Source organism: Lissotriton vulgaris, chromosome 6 (genome assembly GCF_964263255.1).
Source record: "Lissotriton vulgaris chromosome 6, aLisVul1.2, whole genome shotgun sequence".
NCBI classification, from domain to species: Eukaryota; Metazoa; Chordata; class Amphibia; order Caudata; family Salamandridae; genus Lissotriton; species Lissotriton vulgaris.
Window position 1 is genome coordinate 1,760,751,056 of NC_141694.1, and position 22,248 is coordinate 1,760,773,303.

Here is a 22,248-nt window from a genome sequence, read left to right on the forward strand (position 1 = left end):
TTTCTGTCATCATAAATCAACTACCTTTTAATACCAGCTGCCATCCAGTCCTCTGGTGCAGCTTCATCTTTCTGGAACCCTCCACCAGAAGACCCATCATCTTGAAGATCTCCTTCAAAGCTATAAATACCTAGAATCCTACCTGTTTAAACTTTGTCAGTCCTCTCCCGAGTCTCATTCCTCTTCTGATTCTCAGCTTTTTCCTCTTCTATTTAACTTGTCCCAAAACATGTATTCCTTATTTTGATTCCTCTCTTCTTTCCCCTTCTCCAACTGCTTTTGCTCCTACCGGTCCTCTGTAACATAACACCCTGTAAGTTTCAAATCTTCCTTTGATGCAAAATTCTAATTTAAGTTGTAATGCATTGTTCTGAGTCATGTTATTGTGAAGAGATTCTGATCACTGCAATATTGGTAATCCAGACCCCTACCCATTGTTACTTATGTAAAGCTCACTTCAACGATTGTAGGTGGAGTTGCGCTATAAATATATCAAATACAAGATCTACATTTTTAAAAACTGGTCATCAATAACACTGAATAGCCGTTTAATAGCTACTCCTGAGACCATTTTAGTATTTAATTTTATAGATTATATAACCTTGTTTTAAAATCATTGACCATGGCTTTTGTTTGTGGCAGCGTGGTGCTATGCTTAGTGAACCTGCGATCCAAGTGCGGAGGAAGGGGAAAGGGAAACAGATCTGGTCACTGGAGAAACTAGAAAACAGATTGGTGGATATGCGTGATCTTTACCAAGAGTGGAAAGTCTGCGATGAAGACAACCCGGTAAGTCACCTTCACCAACGTGCTGCATTGTCTTGTTTGTTGTTCTCAGAGCCACGATATACAAAAGAACATGAACAGAGCACAGGAAAACTAGGCGTCCGTGGTGAGCTCTGATGTTATATGGACAGAAAGGAACTTAAGGGCTATCACTATATGCAGACAATCTCTCTATTGCACAAAAAAAATCGAGCATTGGCAATGCCAGTTGGTCAGGCTTATAAATGAAAGTACATATTCATGTATTGATAGGGTTAGGCACTCAAAAAGTAATCACACAAGCATTCTGTTCATTCTTAGATTTGTGCATCATTTCTCCACCCACTGACTCTCTCTTACATTTACCCACTTAAAGAACCACAATAAATCACACATAAATTCAAGAACCTATGCAAGGTAAATTATAAGAATAAAAGTGGGAAGTGCAAACATACTGCTGCATAAACATGATTGTCATATGCTTGCAAAAACTAATAAGATTAAACATAGTAGTGAGTGGCAATCTTGCAGCAGTATTGTATTTAGTGCATCATTGTTTTAAAGCTCCCGGATGACCGCCACATTCATAACCAACATGTTGGTTATCGTGAAATGGTAAAACAATGATAGCTGTGGATAATTCCATTCCATTGTGGTTGTTTAGTTAAGAGGAGGTGGCTGCGGGGCACGGCAGATGAAATTTGCGGCTAGTGAGCAGTTCTTTTGCACTGTTCGAGGAGCTGTATTATGTTCTGACAATGAAATTAAAAAAGTGAAGAATACACATGAAAAGAGACCTATAAAGGGATAAAATGTAAGACAAAAGTACTGACCCTGAAGTTTCACGATGGGGTGCATGTGTGATCAGACAAATGGCATCACTCCCAAAGCAAGAAACCCAATGGATGTAGTAGCCTTTTCCATTGTCTGCTGTCATGGATGAAAGCAGAGTGTAAATGACACTCGTACAGACCAGCGGCAAAAAAGAGAGCTGACCCAAAGTCCCTTTGTGGATCTGTAAATATTTATTCCCAGATAAACAAAGGTTAAAGTGACATTCTACTTGGGTCATAATGTCAGTTAAACTAAACAACAACAAAAAACACTGAAATTCACTAGTTACATTAACTATAATGGCTTCCTCGCCATTCACAGTGTTGTCATCAATTATGTCATTTCAGATGTCATCAGTGATGTTATCAATGATGTCATAGAAACGTGATGAGTGATGTACTATGTGAGGTCATAAGCAGTGCATGGCAAGGGTGCACGTCTCACTTCCCAAATAAAGGACCCCGGGGCCATGAAATGGCTCTGGGAGAGGTGGCCCCATGCCCCGCTCCCCATTAGATCTTTTAATTGGACTCATGCCCTGGAGTATGTGGTCCCCGGGGCCATTTACTAGTTGGGGGGAGAGAGGGGAGGGGTGAGGGGCAGTATGCTCCCTCCCTTATTCATAAAAATATTTCCTTACAAAGGCCCCGAGGGATGGTGTCCCCTGGGCCATTTAATTGCTCGGGGATGGGGGTGCACATGCCCTCCTCGTGTAAAAAAAAAAAAAAAATTGCCTTGTTGGTGTGAGGTAGCCAATCAAATGTATTATTTGGATCTCCCAGATCTGCAGTACTACAGCATTTGTATATGTACACACATTTTGAATCTTATTTTCTTAAGTACTGAATGGATTTACTACAAATCACTTTTTCTGGAAAACGAACGGGCCCTGGAAATAGAATACAGGAAAATACTGGTTTGGAAAAGAAAAACACCTGGTACAGTACTGTTTACTGTAGAAGGGCATGTGACCTTTACACATTATAGATATCTTCCCAAATTTCTAGAAAGTTTTAGTCATTTGTTTTAGCTTTATTAAAAAAATGTATATTCGGTAAAAAATACTTTACATATAAAGATCGCATGTACAAAAATAATAAATACACATTCCTAATAATATAATTAGGACTACATATACATATTCATAGAAATTTGCAAACCAAACAAAGCCTTTCCTATGGAACCTGGTTATAACTAGAACTACACAGTGGTGACTGCCACTGTGTACTTAATGTATATATAATGTGTATGTACGTTTTACATATTACGTTGATGGTGGTCGTACCACAGTAGTTATTATTGAGCCAGAGTTTCCATAGGAAAGGTATTTTTGGATTTCTTTTAAAAAGTTAATTTTGTCCAATTTGTGCTAAACCTTAAAAAATAGATCTGTCACCAACCCCACTGCGGGCAGCATGGGCTGGTCACTCATGAAGAGAGTAGGGCAGAGGGCTTGGCCGTTCACCAGCATCAAAACCTTGCTTATTACAGAAAATGATGACATTCCGTGTAACAGAATCCCTGCTTACAAGCTTTAGCACAGTACAATAACAATCCACCCATAAAAGATTATTGCCTTTAACATATGCTTTCACAATATGTAAATCAGGCCTACTTGCACATGACTAGGATTGCGAGAGTGCAGCTCTTCTAGAAGGATAACCAATATCGAACTCTTGTGCGCTACAGTAATCTGTGAGATTCAGTGTAACAGCATGTCTCGCTGCAGGCTTAAATACAGAGTAATTGTCAATCCACTCCTAAATATATGCCTTTTAACTTTAACATTAGTTTTTCACCATAAATACATCAGACTACCGCCTTTATTGTAATTTTTAATAATAGACCGACTAGGCCTTTAGACTTGATCATTGGCTTGTCAAGATAACCAATATTTCCCTGCTGTATTGAGCATAAGATTTCACAGAATGCAAAACGTTCAGTACATCCACCCTGTTTCAGTGAAGGCACATAACCTCTGCCAAATTAATTGCTATGCTCAAAGTAACAAACATGTGTTGAACCCTAAGTCCCTCTCTCAGTAGTACTTCTGTTAACTACATAAGGTCTGGCAACATTTGAACTGTCAAGCCAGACCTAAAAATGAACGTTAAGAAAATTATGACTCCAAAACCAATCAGAATCTACTAGGTTTCAGAGGCCTCTCTTGAGGGTGGGTGGGTGTTTTTGTATTCATTTGTTTATTAACAAAAACATTAAGACCAATGTTCGACTTTGAATAAGATGATTTTTCTTTCTCGGCTTGTAGCAAGCACTTTACTAGCATAATCATTTTAGGCACTGGGTTGTACCTACTCCAGCCTTCCAGACAGTCAAAGACAAAGCACTCAAACCTTTCTTGAAAAGGAGATGCCAATGGCGTGAATTGAGGTAGCGTCCTAGATTTCAGTGGGTGGATCAGAGAAATGCCTGTTTTCTTCACTCACAGGTCTTGTATATTCAGTCTGATTGAGATCTGTAGGGGGACGGTGCGTTTGCTAGTTGTCTTGGTGTGCAGGTGGTTTTCTTTCTGCAGAGGAGTCAAGAGCGGTTGAGTGAAAAGCATGAGTGCAGTGGAAACATTACTTTAAAGGATATGTTTTGACATACGCCTTAAAGGTTTGGAAATGTGTTCTTTCATGCATACGATCAAGGGCATCTCCTCCTTTGTTAGTCATCTACTGATTTGGAATTAATCCTTCGGCCTCATTTGAGATATGTTCTATGGGATACTGGATGACATATTGGTGAGTACAGGAAAAGGGTTTGTCCATGGCACAAGCAGAAACAATTACTGCTGAATTTGTTTTTCTTCTTTTACTAATGTGGCATCATTCTCTTTACTGAAGGTGACAAGGTCTTATTTTCGGCGAGCGGATCCATTCTATGATGAGCAGGAAAACCACAGCCTCATTGGTGTGGCCAACGTTTTCCTGGAGTCTCTGTTCTATGATGTGAAATTGCAATATGGTGTTCCAATCATCAATCAGAAAGGAGAGGTATGTATGACTGTGATAGCGCGCCGAACGGATACTGCTTGGGTCTTTATCAGGTGATGCCCAGTTGTATGTCCTCAGCTGCGCTGGCAGTATTTAGAAGCAATTGTTGACCACTGAAACCGTCGATTTGCAGACCGCATGAGACTGGCGCTAACAAGCCTAATTGGCGAGACCTAATCTCAAACTAATATCACAAATGAACTTAGGAGTGTCCAATTTATGGAATACGTGGATCTTTAGATGCATGAAGAAACATCTCTGCTGCCTTCTTCCTTGTACAAAGCCCATGTAAATGCCTAGTTGGGAGATTACCTAATTCTGTGAGATAATTACACCTTTGAGAAAGCCCAGGTTCTCTGCCAAAACAGGGTGAAACATGGCTGACATAGTGATGTTCATTAGAAGCAATTCTCTTTATCGACTTATGAAACCTACAGTGTACAGTTTGTACTGAAGGATCTACTACACGTTTACAGCCCTTTGAAAAGATTGTTTGTAATACATATCACAATACTATTTGAGCATTTTGTTAATTCAGAAATATTCTTTACATTTTGAGTATGCTAGAAACATCCTTACATTAATTACATTGTCATGGAGCGCCTGCCTATCCTTCTCCATCCCACAAACATCTTCATGAATGAAATCCAAGCTCCTTTATGTAAAGATGGCCTTAAGAGACTTTCTCTTTCATTGAGGAGAAACCAGTGTTACTCAGGGTACCCAGGAAAGGAGGCTGCTTGCGGTTCATTCTAGAGCACAGTTTCTAAAACAGTCAGTCGTGACTCATTTTCTTGTAACTACTCAATTAGGACAGAGAAAGTTGCTCTGGTTCTTGAAGAACAACACTTCCAGTTCCCAGTACTACCTTTTGGCATTACCCCAGAACCCAGAGTGTTTACTAAGTTTATGGAGGTGGTAGTTGTATTCCTTTTCAGACAAATAATGTATTGTATCCAATACTGGAAAGTATAAGAAAAATCACAGTAGGAGTTAGACGACCATCCTCAATTTAGGTCTTATCTGAAGTGCACATTAGTCCTCTTCTTGCATGTAGGAAATGTGTTGCTTCTTACAGCAGAACATATCTAGTTTTATGGTGGATTTCTGGACACTATAGTAAGAATAGCAAGAGCAGAGTACATTGCATCTTTGCTGTTAATAGCACTTTTCATGTTGGTTTAACCTGGTGAGTGCAGCTTAGTATCTATCTATTATCTATCTGTCTATCTACGTATCTATCTACCTATCTTTCTGTCTGCATATCTGTCCATCTTTCTGTCGGCATATCCATCTATCTGTCTGCATATCTTTTTAGACACGGGGGGCTTCTGGCACAAGACATAATAGAAAATCCTAACCGACAGCTCATTTTAATGGACTCATACCTGCCAACATTTTAGAGCAGGAAAGTGGGAGATTTTGAAACAAAAATCAGGGAACTGTATTTTCCGCATTGACTTCTTTTGACGCAGAGGCAATTTTGGACACGAGACAGTTGAAAAAAAGCCATTTGTTGTTTACAAATCAAGAATTACCCCACCTGAATCCAATCTTTTGGCATGTATGTGGAATGGAGCTGCCCTTAAGCCAGACTTAATAAAAATGACACAGGACAGGAGCCCCAAAACGAAGTGCTTTGCTTCAAGAGTAGAGCAATAAGACAGTGTAGGCAAGGAAATGCATAAAAAAAGATGAAGGCGCTGTATGCTGTTCCTGTGGACCATGTTTGACAGCCAAATGTGGATAAAATGTGACCCTAAGGTCCTGCAAGTTTACTTTTGGTGGCTTCTTATATATGTGCAATTCATCCTCACCGGAGTGTTTCACATTCCTGATACACTCAGTGAGTGGGGGAGGAAGAGTCAACTTGTCATCTGTTAGGTCACAACTAGACAATTGAGTTGAGTTACATAGCACCCATTAGGGGTGTTCACCATTCTAATTGTATACTTTGTGTGCATTCATGGTACACGATTTTTTTGTTTGTTTTCTAGAATGAATTTGGCTTTTTTATGGTATTCTGACTTTGTTCATTTATATGTTTATTGATTAGGCTGAATGTGGGGATAATGTGCTGTTGTTCCAAAGCAAAAAAGTTCCTTGGAACACATGTACTTTTATTTGTCAGTGTGTGTATGAGTGATGGAGAATGTATGTTTGGGCCCAGTTAGAATATGCATGCATGTCAACGTGAAAGAGCCTTCTAGAGCAGGAGCCTAGTCTGGAAGCATCTGAGCACAGTAATGCAGCGGAGTTTCGTGGAGAAAACAAATTGGTTAGTGGAGTTAGGGTCGCTTCCGTTGGTGTCAGACATCTAGGTGGGTTAAGTTACACATGGTATGTGACGAGGCCAAAACATGCCATTTACTGGCTTTATTGCCTGTTGTACATGTTGTTAGGTTTGCATAGTATCTGAAAATAAATTCACAATCGCTGCTGTAGTGTGAAATGTGACATGGTTCTCTCTGTGCAGGAAGCAGTCCTGATTGTGTTCAAAGTCCTTTTCTTCACAAGGCAGACTCATTTATCAGTATTTTGAACCATATACGTACTGCTCGTGGGCTCTAATTGTATTCCATATTTAGTGATCTGGTTGGCAGCTATTTCACATTTTACCTGGAACATCTTGTGTAAAACTGTGTATCATGGACTTCAGAAGTGTTTTTGAAACTGTGAAATGATTGAGCAGTGTTTGTTGAACTTTTGGTACTCAAGCACATGCGATTTCTAGGAGGTCAGTTGAAATTTGATGGGATTTGTGAGAAAATAGCCAAAGCTTGATCTTTCGGTTTCTGCTCTTCAGGTTTCAGGACGCCTTCATGTGGAAGTGGTACGTGTGAGCGGAGATATCAAGGACCGGATTGGCGGAGGTGATGATGGATTTGACGGAACAATTGAAAATGAAGCCCAGGAGCAAAAGCTTGTGTGCAAGGTAAGTTATTAGTGGACTGTCTTATTAACACTTCATCTTCAAATTAAGATGATTATAAGATTTCCAGAAGTACCATTTTGGGAGGAATTCTTATAGCATCTCGTTTTATATTCCGTTTGGTAACATCAGTAGTTAGCTTGCGGCAGTATGCACATCTACACATGAATTGAAGGTGCTAAATCTTTTACTAACGTGACATTAAAGTTTCCTCTGTTCCAACATAGACCTGTATTCTATCTGTTCTTGCTGTTCACCTGCTCTGAGATACCATTGAGGCAGATACATTCTGTTTCTTAGACCTTTCACTGATTGGCCAAAAACCTACAGGATCACAACCTTTGAAGTCCTTTTTGGTACCTTCTGTCCCGAAAAGATGTCAAAAGGTATAAACTGAAACATTAAATGTAATTTTTTATTTATTATACCTCACGATCATACATTTAAGTGTTACGTTGGATACCTGATTCAGGCATTTTTACAGTGATCTGCCATAGTCTTCAAACCCTCCCTCCGCAAACCATCTATAAATTATTTTGTATGTTTTAGCCAAATGTCAAGCATTTCCCTGCCTTCCGGTCTCTGGATCAGAGAATCCCAGTGGGAAGTGCAGAGGTCTTAGAAGGGTTTCTTAGTAGGGCACAGTAATAATTTGTAAGTCACAACCAAAGTAACTAGCATTGGCGGATAATTCAACTTGCGCGCCGTGGTCCCGCTGTGTCTCCGGCGCCCTTTAGCGGCGGGCGGTCCCAACTGCAGGAGGTGCACCAGTCACGACCGCGGAGGAGCGCAGAATGCTCACACGGTCAAAGGGCACAACAATCAACAGATTAAATCAAACGAATTGTACAGTAACGCAGAGAAGCAGCTTCAGCGAGTATACGTGATGTCAATGCCAAGAGAGTACAACATACAGGTAATTATACAGTAAGCAGAGCAGTTCCAATATACATAGAAAAAAAACAGAAGCACTTATCTCGGCTCAGCACTTTTTTCTACTTCTTTTCCAAGTGTTCATGAGAAATGTAGTTGAGTATGTTTAAAATAATGGCTGCTATTGAAAATAAAGTGACGAAAGAAGGCATAATCCTCGCCTGCGGTCCTGGCATAGAATTAGACTTTTGGCAGAAACCATGCTACTTTCATTTTTTTTATAGGGCTTACCATTGTTCCTTAACATAAGCACCACATACTGAATGTTAAGCATTTCAAAATGGAGAGAGTAGGTGGGCCACCTTGAATTATTTGTGAGGAGCATGAAGTGTTTCGGTTCTTGTCTTATTTATGATATCAATGCTTCCATACACAGACAACTTGAGAGAAAAGAATGCATAACTGTTCAATCAGCCACTAATTTTTATAGTGCTGCCTGCCCCAGAATGTCCTCAGGGAGCTGCAGAATCATGTTCTCTGATAAATGGTTACAATAGCACAATCCTGCATTTGGCCTTTGCATGAAGAATGTGCCAGCGGTAAATTTTTACTTTCATCTGAAAGTAATTCATCAAGAATAAGTGTACTGGATCATCTTGAAAAAATAAAGAACAGAACGACCGACTGGGGTCCAGCACAACCAGAACACATGTACCATAAATAATCCTAAGTTTGGTGCAAAACACTTCCCGCACCCATCGTCCCAAGGTGCAAATCCGGTCGAAATGTTCATCAAAGGGTGTAAGGTGCACTTGTTGAAATCAAACGCGAGCTCAATTAGTGCAAAAAAATGTTTTTCTTTATTCTGGTAATCTTTACCATGAACGGCACACAGCCAACGCGTTTCGTTCCCCCTAGGAACTTCGTCAGAGCTCTGAATATGAATAAGCCAAATCGGCGTTTGAAACTTGATCAAAAGTCAATTCAGACGATAAAATGCAGAAAGGCACCATTTTCTGGTTTGATTCAATATTAAATGATCTATTGTGTTGATACAAAGCGATGACCACAAGGCAATAATAATATCCACACTAAACCACGTTTCTCCACGAGCAAAATCAAAAGCAGATAAATTCCTAATTCATACGAAACCTCGCAGTATCAGGAAAAAATAACTGATATGATGCGGATTTATTGCGACTGGAATAGCTTGTACAAGGTATACTATAATATCTTGCAGAAATATTGAGGGTGGATATGTAGACAAAAAGAAGCCACTTGTAAGCTCCCAACGGTAATATACACAAGGGTGGCCCAGCGGACGGTGGCAAGCAGATGAATCTGCGTTAAGAACGGCGACTCCCGGCATGATGACAGGAAAACCTCGAACTCACCCTCAATATTTCTGCAAGATATTATAGTATACCTTGTACAAGCTATTCCAGTCGCAATAAATCTGCATCATATCAGTTATTTTTTACTGATACTGCGAGGTTTCACAATGGCAAAACATTCACCCCCAGTCACAGATATGGGTTTAATCCATCGTTATTTTGCTCACCAAGCCACCCCAGTTCAGACATGGCCATATGCAAATCAGTCTTGACCCTGTGCCTCATGGGAACAGTCCAGCCCGAACTGCCAAGCCATGTGTTCCCTGGACCGGAATCAAGCATCCTAGGACCGGGTTCTGGCTATCAGCTGTATTCAGCCAGGATAGCTTGACTCCAATTGCTTTGTGAGCACGGGACCCATGTCTGGGCATACCCTTCCCACATAGGGTGAAAAGCAAAACACACAAGATGATGGATGGGATGTTGCATGATAGCAAAACATTCATCCCCAGTCACAGATCTGGGTTTAATCAATCGTTATTTGGCTCACCAAGCCACCCCAGTTCAGACATGGCCATATGCAAATCAGTCTTGACCCTATGCCTCATGGGAACAGTCCAGCCCGAACTGCCAAGCCATGTCTTCCCTTGACCGTGAGTGTTTGACTTGCTCAAACGCTCCGTCCATCATCCCCTTTTGTATCACTTTGTTCGCCCTAAGTTGGCAGGGTATGAAACTGGTCCCCGATGCTTGTTTCCGCTCAAGGGATGACATGGCTTGGCATGTCTGAACTGTGGTGGCGGAGTGAGTTAAAGAATGGTGATGGATTAAACCCAGATCAGTTGATTGGGGGTGAGTGTTTGATTTGCTCAAACGCTCCGTCCATCATCCCCTTTTGTATCGCTGTGTTCACCCTAAGTTGGCAGGGTATGCTCAGACGTGAGTCCCTTGCTCACTTGGCCACTGGATTCAAGATCGCCTGGCTGATGAGGGTTATGAACCCGAAACTGGTCCCAGGATGCTTGTTTCCGGTCCAGGGATGACATGGCTTGGCAGTTCGGGCTGGACTCTTCCCATGAGGCACAGGGTCAGACTGATTTGCATATGGCCATGTCTGAACTGGGGTGGCGAGTGAGCTAAAGAATGGTGATGGATTAAACCCAGATCATTTGACTGGGGGTGAGTGTTTGATTTGCTCAAACGCTCAGTCCATCATCCCCTTTTGTATCGACATATAATAAATGAGCACCATATATGACTCATGTATATAATGTTCAAAATGTTTTAAGTCTCACATCATGATACGCTAAAACAACTACAACAAGTCTCTTTGAAGTTGTATCAAGTGCAATGAAAGGTGGTACTGCTAGAACAGTAAATGTTTCAGCACCCAGGATAATGTGATGCATTGCTAAATACATATATGTTCCCAAAGGGGAGACCGATGCATTGCAAATGCTTGTTTTTCCAAGATGGAACCATCTTTTACCCTCCCATCTTACAGGAAACCATAGCACCACTTGGGATCAGTTATCATTTTGGATAATGCCAATCTTGTTATCTACTTCGGCAGTGGATTGGGAACCTGTTATTATGGGAAAATAGAAAATAATTGGGCTTTACAGTAACTAGGTCCAATGGTGAATTGAATCAATATTGGAGCTTTTCATATACTATGTTAACAACAATGTGCAGTTATGTTCAAATTTGAAATATCTTGTAATGCTGAAGAATTTCACAGTATGGTAAATATTTGGTTTGTATATGTATGCGATGAAAAAGGAATTATAGAATTGTGATGTAAAATGGCTTAGTTTTCATGATCGCCCATATGAGGAATTGTACAAGAATTAACTCCTTTCTCTTGTTCGTTCTCCCATAAGATTAAAATTCTTCAAGCTACAGGGTTGCCTCAACATCTCTCCAACTTTGTTTTCTGCACATACACTTTCTGGGACCTGCCGGAAGCTGTCACAGTGGCCCCAGAGGTAGACCCCACCACATCATCTCCTGTCAGCAAGGAACCACAGTGCATGGTTGTGTTTGATCACTGCAAAGTAAGTTATAAGGCATTTATCATCTAGTTCCATATGCATTTGCGGAGTAGAACAGTTTTGTTGACTGCCTTTGGCAGGATTTTACATAGTTACATATACTGTGTAAAGGTTCGAGGAAGAGGCCACATACAAATGCTTAATGATGTCACAGCGGTTTAAGCACATATTGATCACTGGTGCTACTGGTTGCACAGTAGCATCTTTGTAATCTTCACAAATAAATACTGGCATAAATAGGTCAATGAATGTTGGCTTGCTGGGTTTATTGTGCATCAATCTTGCCTTCAATGAGTCTTAAGGTGAATGAGTGACTACGTTTCTGAAATCATAGTTTGTCATTCCCACTCCGAATTTGGTAATGCAAAAGCTATAAGAAAATTGGAATGTAAAATTCCCTAGCTGTTGTGAGAAAGGTTTCAATTTTGTTTAGGACACTAAGGTGAGGATTATCCCACCAAGACTTTACAATAATATTCATGATCCACCCTGGATATATCTGCCCTGTGCCTCTGACCTCCTCATCCAAGAGCTTTCTACTGCTTACCTATTGGGCAACTTGTTATTGCTGTGCTCGAAGTGCATTTGGCAGCCAGTAGCAATATCTGCCTGCCTAAGGACTCCAGTGCATCAGAGAAGTGTAGTGAAGCCTCTGAGACCTCAACTTCCACCTGGAGAACAACAACGACCGCAACACCACCACCCTACTGGACAACCTCGCCAACCTCGGACTCAAGCAACTGGTGACCACCCCCACCCACAACGCCGGACACACACTCGACCCCGTCTTCTCATCCAGCAAGGACATCGCCTTCAGCCACGCCACCGGACTCCACTGGACGGACCACAGCTGCATCCACTTCAGCTTCAAAAGGACCACGATCCACCACCAACAGCAACAGGTTGCTCGCAGAAGCTGGAACAAGATCACTGCCGACCAGCTCGCGACCTCCCTGAGCAAGAACCCACCTACCAGCGCAACGAACCCCAGCCAAGCGGCCACCAACCTCACTAAGTGGATCAGCGACTGCGCAGACGACCTCGCCCCTCTGAGGACCCCGCCTACCAGACCCGGCAACAAGAAAGCCCCATGGTTCACTGACGAACTCAAGAGCTCCAATAGGAACTGCAGAGCCCTGGAGAAAGCCTGGCGCAGAGACCCAACTCCGGACAACATGACTGCCCTCAAGCTCGCCACCCGAAAACACCACCAACTGATCCACGCCACCAAGAAAACTGCATTCAAGGAACGACTGGACAAAAACGCACACAACAGCAAGGAACTCTTCAACATCTTTAAAGAGCTCTCCAACCCCAACGCCGGAAACAACGACATCACCCCTTCGCAAGACCTCTGCAACTCCCTCGCCTCCTACTTCCACAACAAGATCGCGGACATACACAACAGCTTCAGCACTCAACCGACGCACGCCACGACCGAACCACCGCCCCCCACCACCACCCTCCGTGCCTGGACCCCGATCAGCACCGAAGACACCGTCCGCACAATGAACTCCATCCACTCCGGATCTCCGATCGACCCTTGCCCTCACCACGTCTTCAACAAGGCCGACGCTGTCATCGCACCCCACCTGCAGGACATCATCAACACCTCCTTCGACACCGCCACCTTCCCGGAGAGTTGGAAGCACGCCGAACTCAGCGCCCTACTAAAGAAGCCATCAGCCGACCCCACCGACCTCCAGAACTACCGACCCATCTCGCTGCTCCCGTTTCCCGCAAAAGTCATCGAAAAGACCGTCAACAAGCAGCTGGCCGCCTTCCTCGAGACGAACGGATCCCTCGACCACTCGCAGTCTGGCTTCCGGGCCAACCACAGCACCGAGACCGCCCTGATCGCAGCAACCGATGACATCAGAGCCCTGCTCGACAACGGAGAAACAGCGCCCCTCATCCTCCTAGACCTCTCCGCGGCCTTCGACACTGTCTGCCACCGTACCCTAGTACAGCGCCTCAGCAACGTCGGAGTCCAGGAGAAGGCACTGGAGTGGATCATCTCCTTCCTAGCCGGAAGGACACAGAGAGTCCGCCTTCCCCCGTTCAGATCAGAAGCTACCGAAGTCATCTGCGGCGTTCCTCAAGGCTCCTCGCTCAGCCCAACCCTCTTCAACGTCTAGATGAGCCCCCTCGCAGCCATCGTACGCCAGCACAACCTCAACATCATCTCCTACGCCGACGACACCCAGCTGATCCTCTCCCTCACCAACGACCCTGCCACCACCAGAGCCAACCTACACGAAGGGATGAAGGAGGTAGCCAAATGGATGAAGGACAGCCAACTGAAACTGAACGCGGACAAGACTGAAGTCCTCATCCTGGGATCCTCACCCTCCGCCTGGGAAAACTCCTGGTGGCTCCCCGCCCTAGGCAGCGCACCCAAACCAACAGACCACGCACGCAACCTGGGCTTCATCCTGGACTCCTCCCTCTCCATGACCAGACAAGTCAACGCCGTCTCCTCGTCGTGCTTCAACATCCTACGCATGCTACGCAAGATCTTCCGATGGATCCCCACCGAGACCAGGAAGACGGTCACCCAGGCGCTCGTCACCAGCCGACTGGACTACGGCAACTCCCTCTACGCCGGAACCACCGCCAAACTCCAGAAGAGACTCCAGCGGATTCAGAACGCCTCAGCACGACTCATCCTGGACATCCCTTGCCACCACCACATCTCCGGACACCTGAGAGACCTGCACTGGCTCCCGTTCAACAAGAGAATCACCTTCCGTCTCCTCACCCACGCACACAAAGCCCTGCACAACCAAGGCCCAGGATACCTCAACACCCGCCTCAACTTCTACGCTCCCAAACGCCAGCTTCGATCGACCGGCCACGCCATCGCCGCCGTCCCCCGCATCCGAAGAGCCACCACAGGGGGAAGATCCTTCTCCTACCTCGCCGCCAAGACTTGGAACTCCCTCCCGACCCACCTCCGCCTGACCCAGGACCACCTCGCCTTCAGGAAGCAGCTCAAGGCCTGGCTGTTCGTGCAGTAGCGGACCCCCCCTCCCCTAGCGCCTTGAGACCCTCCGGGTGAGTAGTGCGCTATACAAATGCTTTGATTGATTGATTGAGACGTCCACAACCTGTTCATCTGAGGGCTGTATGAACTGCCCCTCTTTCACCTCCTCTCCCCGCATGTTGTACAGAAGCTATGACCACTTTCATTATACTGGCAATAGAGATGAATATGGCCATATATGGACTGTAATGTTAAGGTTGATTCAGACCCTTCTTCGCAAAAATCCTCTGGCCCTTCTGCCATTCAAAATTGTCGCTGGATAGACTAGGCAGGACCCAACATCTGCTAAGCCTACATGCACTCCACAGACCTTGGATGAAATATATCCTCCTGGTCTAACATCTTGTGCAGTTTCTTGAGTTCCATGACCCCCCTTGGCAGTCTTGTCTTCTGTCCTGGAAGGTTTGTGTTGCCAAGTATCCTGGGTCCAGGTTCCTCACCTGACTCCTCACCCTTGTCAGGGTCTCTTGACTACTCCCGGTCATTGAGGCCTCCCTGTTGCAGGGAACTTTTATCCTCTCTCGGAGTACTCCCAGGATACTTGTGTTCCCAGAACTTCTTAAATGAGTTTGCACATCTATTTTCAAGTAGGCCTGCCTAAGTGTTTAAAAGACGTCCAAGGGAGAGATTGTCATCAAGTCTCCTTTGTCCATAGACTTACTAAAGGCTTTTTGAATGCCCTGGGGTTCTCTTGGGGAGAAGTCCCTCCATCCTCAAAGTGCTTTTGGATGCCAGTAGCAGTATTTGCCTGCCCAGCGACTCCAGTGCATCAGAAACTCCCCTCCCTAGTGAATCATAAGTGGCATCCACAAACTCTTCATACAAGGACCATATGAACTGCCCCTCTTGCACCTCCTCTCGTATGTCTTCCCGACATGTTGTTCAGTAGCTATGGCCACTTTAATTGTACTGACAATGGCGATGTACATAGGCAAATATGGCCTGTAATGTTGGGGTTGATTCAGAGTCTACCTCACAGACTCCACTGGCACATTCTGCCACTCCAAAACTACCCCTGGATAGACTGGGCAGGACTCAACAACTACCTGCCTACCCGCTCTTCTCGCTCAAAGCCCTGGCCGCCAGACCAAGTCAGAATGCTTCCCAATCGGGTGGGAGGATGATTTGAGCTTGGACAGCTGTATTTGTATGTTTTCAAGAGATATCAGTGCAATACTTGCAGCTCAGCATCTCTTAAATCTCCCAGAACAAGAGACCAGCGAGATGCACCGAGAAGTTGGCCCCGTTTGGTCTGTACCACCTACTGGTGTTTGAGCATTACCGCACTGCCCATCCTCACTCAGTCATACACTCCACTCTTAAAATGAAGTGCAGGTTGTGGATAAGCTTCCTCAGGGCTTCCTGCCTGCACCCGGCATTCAGCCTGTGTATGCTCCCTCCCTCCTAGAGGGGAGAAGCTCTGTTAATAGTGCCCACAACCTGCCACACCAATCGATGTAAGGAAACCTATAGCAGTAGCACAGTATCGTACTGCTATAGTAACAATCCAGTTATAGGCATATTAGACAAGAAAAATCAGTTATCTGACCTCAGAGCAGCGAGGAAAGAAAAGATGATTTTCCTTGGGGATTGTCTTATATGGATTAGGAGGACCGTAATTGGTGGGCAGTTAATTCTGTACCTTAAATTCATGGGATAGATAATCCTAATTGTTATAGAGTTAATGTTAATTTGGGGCTGTTAAGCAATAAATTGAGAAAGATAAATGCATAATCGAAGTCTTAGATCATGACATAGTTTTCTCTTGAGTCCTTGAATCTTCCGAATTTAAACATTTTTTTAAACAATCCATTCCAGTAAAAGATGTGTTGGTTTTGCTTATATAAACTCATTCATCAAAGCCCATATTCTCCATAAATATTTTGTTATATGTGAACAGTTGTTGTTGTTGTGGTGGTGGTAGATTAGACTTAAAGTCTCACAATGATCATTCATTTTGTTTTGCCCATCTATATTCTTTAAGACTTTGAAGTGTTTGCTTTTGAAAAAGAGAATTTATCATTGATGGGCAACCACATCGGGGTGTCTGGGAATGTTGATAATGATGCACTGGTAGCCTTCTGAGATGGCCGGCACCATTAACATTGTTATACTTTTGTTTTTTAATGATCTTGAAACATAAGGAGTGTCAGTTAATTGCATGAAAGTCAGAATTAGCAAAGCATCAGACATAAAATTCGCATGAGAAGTGACTTTGATATACTTTATTTTATCATCCCACCAACACAAATTATTCAGTTCTACACAGAGTGACAATTAAATTGCACCGTTATGTTATCTTTAAATTGACAAAATTAAGTTTGGTCATTCACCCGCTGTAATTTAGTAATTTCCATAATGCGGATCTTACCAGTGCTATTGATTCTTGTATGATATTTTTTAATATAAGTTAGAGGAGTATGTATTTTCTAACTGCTAAAACCTATTTCTGCAATTAAGAATGCCAATGGATCTAGCTTAAAAGCACAGTCTTTCAGGTGAAAGCAGACGTTTTCATTAGTTTCCCCATAAGAACTGCATCTTTACAGAAACTGATTCCCATTACTGGCCATTGAGAGATCCCCAAGAAAAACGCAGGCACCTATTCCCTGAAGTGTTTTCAGTCAAGTTTTTTATCTTTTGGATATTTTCATGTTCGTGCAACAAGTTGCATTCGAGTTTAGGAACCTGGAGACCGAAACCTTTACTTCCTTGACCGGTCATAAATCAGGAGAAATTGTCTACAAAAATCTACCATGCTGAGTTACAGAAGAAGTCATTTTTGCTCAGCTAAAAGAGCAGAGTAAAAATTAGGATACTCCTTCAATGCTACAGCCTCTTAGACTTTATTGAATCCTTCCCTAACATTGTGGGGAAAGTGGCAAGATCACTGCCATGCACTTTACCCCAGGGTTTTCTCTGGCTGAAATGCCAGCAGTCATTAAAAAAAGAAAATGGGTTGCAACATGAATTATAGGCTTTTATTTGAGGCCTATAAAACCTGTTTAACTTAGTTGGAGAAAGAAAGCAGTGAACTGTCCTAAAACTATAATACATTGAGAGATTTGGGTAAATCTAAAAATCCTCTAAAATGTTAATGGGTGCTGTTCGAATAATTGTAACCAGCTAAGCAGCTTAAATTGTAACCTGACTTGTAAGTGATTGTTTAACTTTTTAAAGCATTTCCCGTCACATTATTTGACTTATAGGAGTTTTCTACAACTATTTCTGAAGATTTCATTGATTATCTTACTGAAGGAGCCTTGGCAATAGAAGTGTATGGTCATAAACCAAACGATCCGCGAAAGAACCCAGCTCTATGGGACCTGGGAATAATTCAAGCAAAGACCCGCAGTCTCCGAGACAGGTAACTTCAAGATTACATCTTTACAACACCAGTTAATTGTAAATTACAAACGTTTATCAGAACATGTTGCTCTTCAAATATTTATTGCATGTCTAGTGATTTGGTCCGTTTTGATTAAAAGAAAAAAAGCTATGTGGGCATGACCAGTGTTTCAATCATTATTGTTCTTTTTTTTTTTTTACTTTTTTTTTTCCATTTTTTCAAGATAATGAAAAGGATGTATCCTTATAACTCAGTTTGCAGCATTATTGACAACAGATCTTGTACAGTAGGTTCATCTTGTATCAGAGTTATGTACAATATTACAAAGAGAAATAAAAATGACAACGTCAAGGTTACATCATCATACACGAAAAAAGCAAGAATAATGGGAGTAAAGAGAGACATCAATTATTGTAAACAGTGAACAGTCATGGTGAGGACACATCCGTCTCAGCAGGGTACATAAAAACAATGCATATTTTCGGCCCCTCTATCAAGTAAAAATCTAGCCAACACTTTCAGGAGTAATCCATTAAACAATGGGGTCTCTTGTTCGGCCCGCCTTCTAGCTACGTAAGCACGGTATGGCCCCCAAATATCTGTAGGACGGGAGGCACTGGGGACTAGGGTGGAGTACTCTTCGCTGTTTATGTTGCAAAAAGCCAGGCTACAGAGCCATGCCTGTAAAGTAGGAGCCCTCTTGTTTCCCCACAACAATGCACTTTCGCGTTTGGCTAGCAGAAAGCCCAGGGCCGCCAGTTTTCTCATCTTCTTGGGGAAGTTAGCAACATACCCTAACATTGCAATCTCAGGGATAGGTTGTAGCTGCATGGACAGGATTTCTCCCAACGTAGAGTGGACCAAGGACCAGTAACGATGTATCTTTGGGCAGGTCCAAGCCAGGTGAGCAAAATCCGCAAAGGGGGCTAGACATTTAGGACATTGATGGGGTCTGTTATGGTCAATCCTGTGGGAGCGGGCGGATGTGTGGTACAGTCTGCGAAGACATGTAAAGTGGAGTAGCTTGTGTCTGCTGTTGGAGAGATTTCTTTAGTGGCACTGCAACACCACTCCCACTGGTCATATGTAATGGGTCCGCCCACGTCAGCCTCCCTCACCCTGGAGTCAAACACTGGTCTGGTCGCCCCGCATTGCTTGTATAATATAGACACCGAGTGTGCGCCAGTAGGGTTCTGCAGTAATAATGTTAGTGGGGGAGTGGGCTCAGGAGCCATGGGAAATGAAGGGAAAGTGGCGCGAAGCATTGAGTGTAAGCGCTTTAGTACAAAGGTGTCCATAAAGGAGCGATCCGCCAAACGGTCCTCTTAAGACCCAGAGAAGACGTGACCTTCGGGAAACAGATCCCCAATCGTATTAATGCCAAACTTTCTCAATGTACGCTGGACCAGAACTTCGCCCGTGATCGGCAGCCAGGAAGGGTTAGTGAGGGGAAATGCTGGAGAATAGAGTGGCTCCAGCCCGAGCAATCTACGCAGCTTATCCCATGCCCAGCAAGTGGTAGAAACTGTTTAAATATCTTGGGGGTCCCGAGGGAATCCCGTAGGCAGGACAGTGGACAGGGGGTGTGGGAGTACCAGATCGGCTTCTGGTTTAGAGTACGGGACGCGAGCATCTGGGTGAAACCAGATGTAGGCATAACAACATTGTGCTATTAGATAATACAAACGAAGATCAGAGACTCCAAACCCCCCTCTCTCATACAGTAGCACCAAGGTCTGCCATTGGACCCGAGGTGTCTTGTCCGCCCAGACCAGGCGCAGTAGTAACGACCGCACATGCGCAAAGAAGGTGTTAGTGAGGGGAATGGGGATATTATTAAACAAATACAAAAAGCGAGGGAGAACGACCATTTTAATTATAGGAACTCTACCAGCCATAGATAATGGCAGGCGCAGCTATTTCGAAATCTTCAATTCCAAATCTCCAACAGCCCTGCCATAATTCAACCTGATCATGGCGTCCGTATCAAGATGAATATAGACCCCGAGGTATTTCACTGCATCACTGCACCATGTTAGTGGGAATGCACAAGGCCAGGCAGTCGTGCCAGCCGTGAGAGGAAAAATGACCGATTTATGCCAATTAATGCAGATTCCGAAGAATTTGCCAAACCTTGTAATTTCTAGGATCAGGGGCTCCAGGTTCACGTGAGGCTTTTGAACGTATAGAACAGTATCGCCCGCATAAAGTGAAACCAGAAGGGGGCCCATGCGGAACTGGAGCCCACGATGCAAATGTTTTTCTTGGAAATGACGGACTAAAGGGTCCATAGCCAATATGAATAATAGCGGGGACAACGGGCACCCATACCTGGTACCGCGTGACAGAGTGAAGGGCTCTGAGAGAGTACCATTTAGGCGTAGCCTGGCAGTGGGTTTAGTGTATAACTGCTCCACTGTAGAGACAAAGCATTCCGGCATACCCATGCGTCTCATAAACGATAAACAAAAAGGGCCATTCCAGGGAGTCAAACGCTTTTTCAGCATCCAACATGACAGCGGTGTCAAGGTCTATTCTGTGCAGCACCGTGAACAAGGTACGAAGGTTGAAAGAGGTGGACCTATGGGGGACAAAACAAGATTGCGCCGGAGCAATGATGGATTCCATCAGTAACGATAATCGTATAGCAATGACTTTAGCCAAGATTTTATAATCAGTTTAAAAGTGGCAGTGGTCTGTAGGAGCTGCATAGAACGGGGTCTTTTCCAGGTTTGGGAAGGAGAATGATTACCGCTTTTCTAAACGTCGGGGGAAGTGTGCCTGTCTCAAATGCCTCTGCATATACCTCAATCAATCTCTGGACCAAAATGTCTTTATATTCCTGATAAAAGTCGGTCGAGAAGCTGTCCAATCCAGGAGCAGAGGAGCCACGAAGCGCATCTATGGCTTCGATAATGCTATCAAGTGAAATGGGGACAGCCAAAAAATCCCTCATATATTTTTCAAGGTAGACCAACGCTATCTCCGATAAGTATTCCCCCTGTTCCCACAGGTTCCCAGTAAGCCTAGAGGCATATAGCGATTTATACTAATCTAGGAAGTGGTCGCAAATGTCTGTGGTGGTGTACAGCAAGTTGTCCTGCGGACCAGTAATTGTAGTGATATATGCATAGTCGCGTGGGGGGCGTAAGGTATGTGCCAAAATCCTCCCAGGCCACTCACCCTCGCCATAGCGCCTCGCGGAGTATTGTTTATTGAGGAATAACAGCTCACATTCTGCCGCTTCTCTAAATTCTAGCAGCAGCGATAGTCATTTTGCCTCCCTAGAAGCAGAGGCTGAGACAACTAAATCTCGGTCCAAGGCAGCAATATCCCTCTCCACCCGATTGAGCGTCGAGCGAAGATCACGCAGCACCCCAGCACGCTTGGAAATGCACACACCCCTGATGTAGGCTTTAAATCCCTCCCAGAGGACTGACCAGATATCAACCGTTCCCGTATTCAGTTCAAAATAGTTGTCTATCGCAGTTCTCAACTCCTCAAGAAACACTTGATCCAGTAACGCGTTCCCGGGGAAGCGCCATTGCCACTCATAGCCACCCGGTCTAGGAATGCTCAGGCGGAGTATGACAGGCAAATGATCTGATAGGGTACGGGGAAGGGTAAGCACATCGTCTAGCCAACCAGCCACCCCCGGGGAAACCAACCAATAGTCAATCCTAGTCCACGTATTATGAAACCCCGAGTAATGTGTGAAATTTGGGAGGGAGGAGTGTAATCGTCGCTCAACATCAATTAAGGAAAAGTGTGTACATATGTCTTAGAGGGCCTGTCGGGCAAGGGGTTTGGTGTCCGGCGAGAGAGAGGTACTGTCTCTGGATGGATCCAAAAGAAAATTAAAATCTGGCCCCCCCCCCCCAAAAAAATTAAAGGCCCGGGGTCAAGCGACAAGAGTTTGACCTGGAGGTCATGAATGAAGGAAGGGGAGTCAGTGTTAGGGCCGTGGACTCCTACAAACGAAACTTTGTGTCCTATCGATGAGCCAGAAACAATTAGTGTGCGTCCCTCAGTATCAACCATGGTTTTGTGCAATGCAAATGG

At 44.0% G+C, this 22,248-nt stretch overlaps 1 protein-coding gene across 2 annotated transcripts in view; it reads left to right on the forward strand.

The window, feature by feature from the left end:
* The window catches only part of KIF13B (kinesin family member 13B), a 698,786-nt gene that overhangs the window by 411,503 nt on the left and 265,035 nt on the right, over nt 1-22,248 (forward strand). For both annotated transcript variants that reach the window (XM_086927999.1, XM_086928000.1), the window contains 5 exons: nt 643-789; nt 4,449-4,598; nt 7,405-7,533; nt 11,621-11,794; nt 18,047-18,204. In XM_086927999.1, coding sequence (XP_086784125.1) covers nt 643-789; nt 4,449-4,598; nt 7,405-7,533; nt 11,621-11,794; nt 18,047-18,204 — 758 coding nt within the window. The remainder of the gene's footprint in view (nt 1-642; nt 790-4,448; nt 4,599-7,404; nt 7,534-11,620; nt 11,795-18,046; nt 18,205-22,248) is intronic.